Source organism: Porcisia hertigi, chromosome 31 (assembly GCF_017918235.1).
Source record: "Porcisia hertigi strain C119 chromosome 31, whole genome shotgun sequence".
NCBI classification, from domain to species: domain Eukaryota; phylum Euglenozoa; class Kinetoplastea; order Trypanosomatida; family Trypanosomatidae; genus Porcisia; species Porcisia hertigi.
Genome location: NC_090590.1, coordinates 390,315 through 392,978, shown reverse-complemented (window position 1 = coordinate 392,978; position 2,664 = coordinate 390,315). Strand labels below are relative to the sequence as shown.

General features: G+C 55.8%; 1 protein-coding gene across 1 annotated transcript; it reads left to right on the top strand.

Annotated features, from left to right (window-relative positions):
- Nucleotides 1-486: 486 nt before the first annotated feature.
- On the top strand, nt 487-2,265 carry JKF63_03822 (uncharacterized protein; the record flags this gene model as incomplete). Its single annotated transcript, XM_067899820.1, has 1 exon — nt 487-2,265. The coding sequence occupies one exon, from the start codon at nt 487-489 to the stop codon at nt 2,263-2,265; it is 1,779 nt and encodes a 592-aa protein (XP_067755026.1).
- Nucleotides 2,266-2,664: the final 399 nt, after the last annotated feature.

Genomic DNA, 2,664 nt, shown 5'->3' with positions numbered 1-2,664 from the left:
CTTCAACACCCCTCTTTATTCACTGGAAAAGCTCTGGAGAGACCGCTGCATCCCCCCTCCCCCTCCCGCCAACTTGCACACGCGATCACTTCTGTATTGTTCACCCCCAGTAGAGGGTGTGTGTTGGCGTATTTGTATTGGAGACCCACCAGCCAATTACGCCGTGGCCGGGAGCGGTGTTCACGATACATGGCGTCTGTGCAAACCACGGCCCGGCGGAGACGCAGAACGACGCTCCAGGAGCCGACACAAGCGAGGATCACCACGCTTCCTCTTGGCAGCCCTCACACGCCGCTCTCGTTGAACGCCTCTGGAGTGCTTGACCCCGAACTATCCCCGAACCACAGCACCACGCAGGAGCAGAGATACTCGAACGTGCTCCAACCGGTGTGGGGGCAGACAGGGTCACTTCCGACCGAATCGGAAGGCTTGAGTAATGACAATCTCCCCGAGAGACCTGGAGCGAACCCGGAGACCCAAGAACCCATGGACGTGATTCTCAGTCGCGTGAACATGAGCATCAACCAAGCGATGGCGCACCTTCCTGTACTCCGCTCCACGGTGCTCAAATCGATTGGCCAGGGCGCCACTCTAAGTATCATCGCCAACGTGAAGGGCATTCAGCAGCGAATGTACTACACGGGCCGCCTCAGCATCGTCACCAAGACGACAGTGGTACTTGCCCACGTTCACCGGTACACAGAGGAAGACTTCAAAGCCCGTCGTCAGGGTGAGGCGGGGATCGTCTCCTCTGCCATGGATGGCCAGCCAATCCGCAGGACTCAGAGCGACAACGTGTTTTCCACCAATGCGTCTCCATTAGAAGTGTCCTTTCCAAACACCGCCATCGGGGATGGCCCTGTGAACACCGTCTCACTGTCACCCTCGCGGCAGCAGTGGCCCTCCCCCAGAGGCCCGTTAAGGGGGAGTTCTGAGGAAACAAGTGTGTTGTGGCACGGTGGGACACATCACCAGGTGACTGCAGCGACTGAAACTCACGAGCCGCACCCATTGTTTTCGACACAGCGGAGCAGCGGCAGTGCCGCACAGTGCGAAGCTGGGGTCACTGGGTTTGGTCAACGAACTGACACGCCCACATTTGTGTTTCCAGCGGATCATTCTGGAAACAACAAGTCGTCTCTTGCGCAAGCAAACACACATCAGCACCGCCGCCGTCGAATTGTGCGGTTTGAGGGCTCCGTTGGCCCTCTACCGTACGTCTCTTTTCTTCGAAAAGATGTGAAGGGCCTCGTTTTTGTCCGAGACACTGCCTGCGCCTTCCAATCACTCTTTCAGGACCCGTCCAAGAATCTCGCTGACATGCAAACCCTACGCATGCTCATTCGACGTTACCTGGCTCATTCGTGCCAGGGCGGCAACCTGACGCAGATGCCACTGAGTGTCTACCTCACCACACGATGCGGCCACGTCCACTGTGATGATCCACTCCTGGAGAGAGTGGCCAAAGAAGAACTTGCCAACCTGCTGACGGTAGACCGCGAGATTTACAGAGAAAAAAACTGCTCTGCTGGCACGCGGACACGCGATGCGGGCATCCAAGGTGGTCCGAGTGGTCTTTTCGCCCATACCGGTGACCTCTTCTTCACCGACCTGCCTCAGCGCACATTTTGCGTAGGGGTTTCCGTGCTTATCCTGTTGGTCTTTCACGGCTTATACTACGCCTTGGCCTTTGGTGTTTTGACGGATACAGTGACCTCTGAACTGCTGTCGAACAACGTGGTGCTCAGCATCGCTACGTTGCTCGTGTCCACTGGCGGGGCCTGCGCTGTAGTGGTGCACGCGTTGATTATGCGCATTCCTCTGCGGAGTAACGCTGCCCTCTTCGTTGTGCGTGCCATCACCGGTGGCGGTGCTATAGTGTGTGGCTTCCTCAATGGCATTGGCCTACTAAGGACGCTAGGGAGACAACGAATCATCGAAACGATTGCCGCTGGCGTGGAGCCGGTGCCGCTGTGCGACTACTACCTGGAGAAGAGGTGCTCCGGCTATACCTCCTCGTGCTTGGATGTGTTCTTTGGCGACCCCCTCTGCGCCTGCACACTCCCTTTCAACTTCCCGAGAACTCCGTGTCTGGACGTAATCAATACCAGTGCACGCGTCATCTGCATCCCACTCGTCGTTTTTTCCTTCTGCGGCGTGGCCTTGTTCGCCTGTCTGCAATATCTTCTTCTCTCTCTCTACACAGTGGAACGTCGTCTACTCCGTGATCCCAGTCGCACTCGAACTCGGGGTGCCCCAGGATAAAAGAGAGGTGGAAAAGAAAAAAGATGCTCGAGGCGTGGCGCACCTCACAGGTGACCCCCCCCCCCCCATTAAAAGGTGAGCGTCCCTCCGCGGCTAGTGCTTCTCATACCCTGATGTTCTGCACCACCACCAGACACACACACTGCATCTGGCGCATCAGAGTGCATTTACAGTATGGCGTGGAAGAAAAAAAGTGGTGGCGCTGTTCTTGATGTGAGACATTTTTTTCGCTGCCAATGGGCATGATACACTGTCTCTGATTTCTTTTTTTTTTTTTGGGGGGGGGGTCTCAAATCTTTTTGTTGTCTTTTTGTTGTGTTGTTGTTGTCGCCTATGATTTTGTCGCGTGCTTGGAACGATCCTGGAATTTCATCTCTGAATGGGATATACATACCCCTC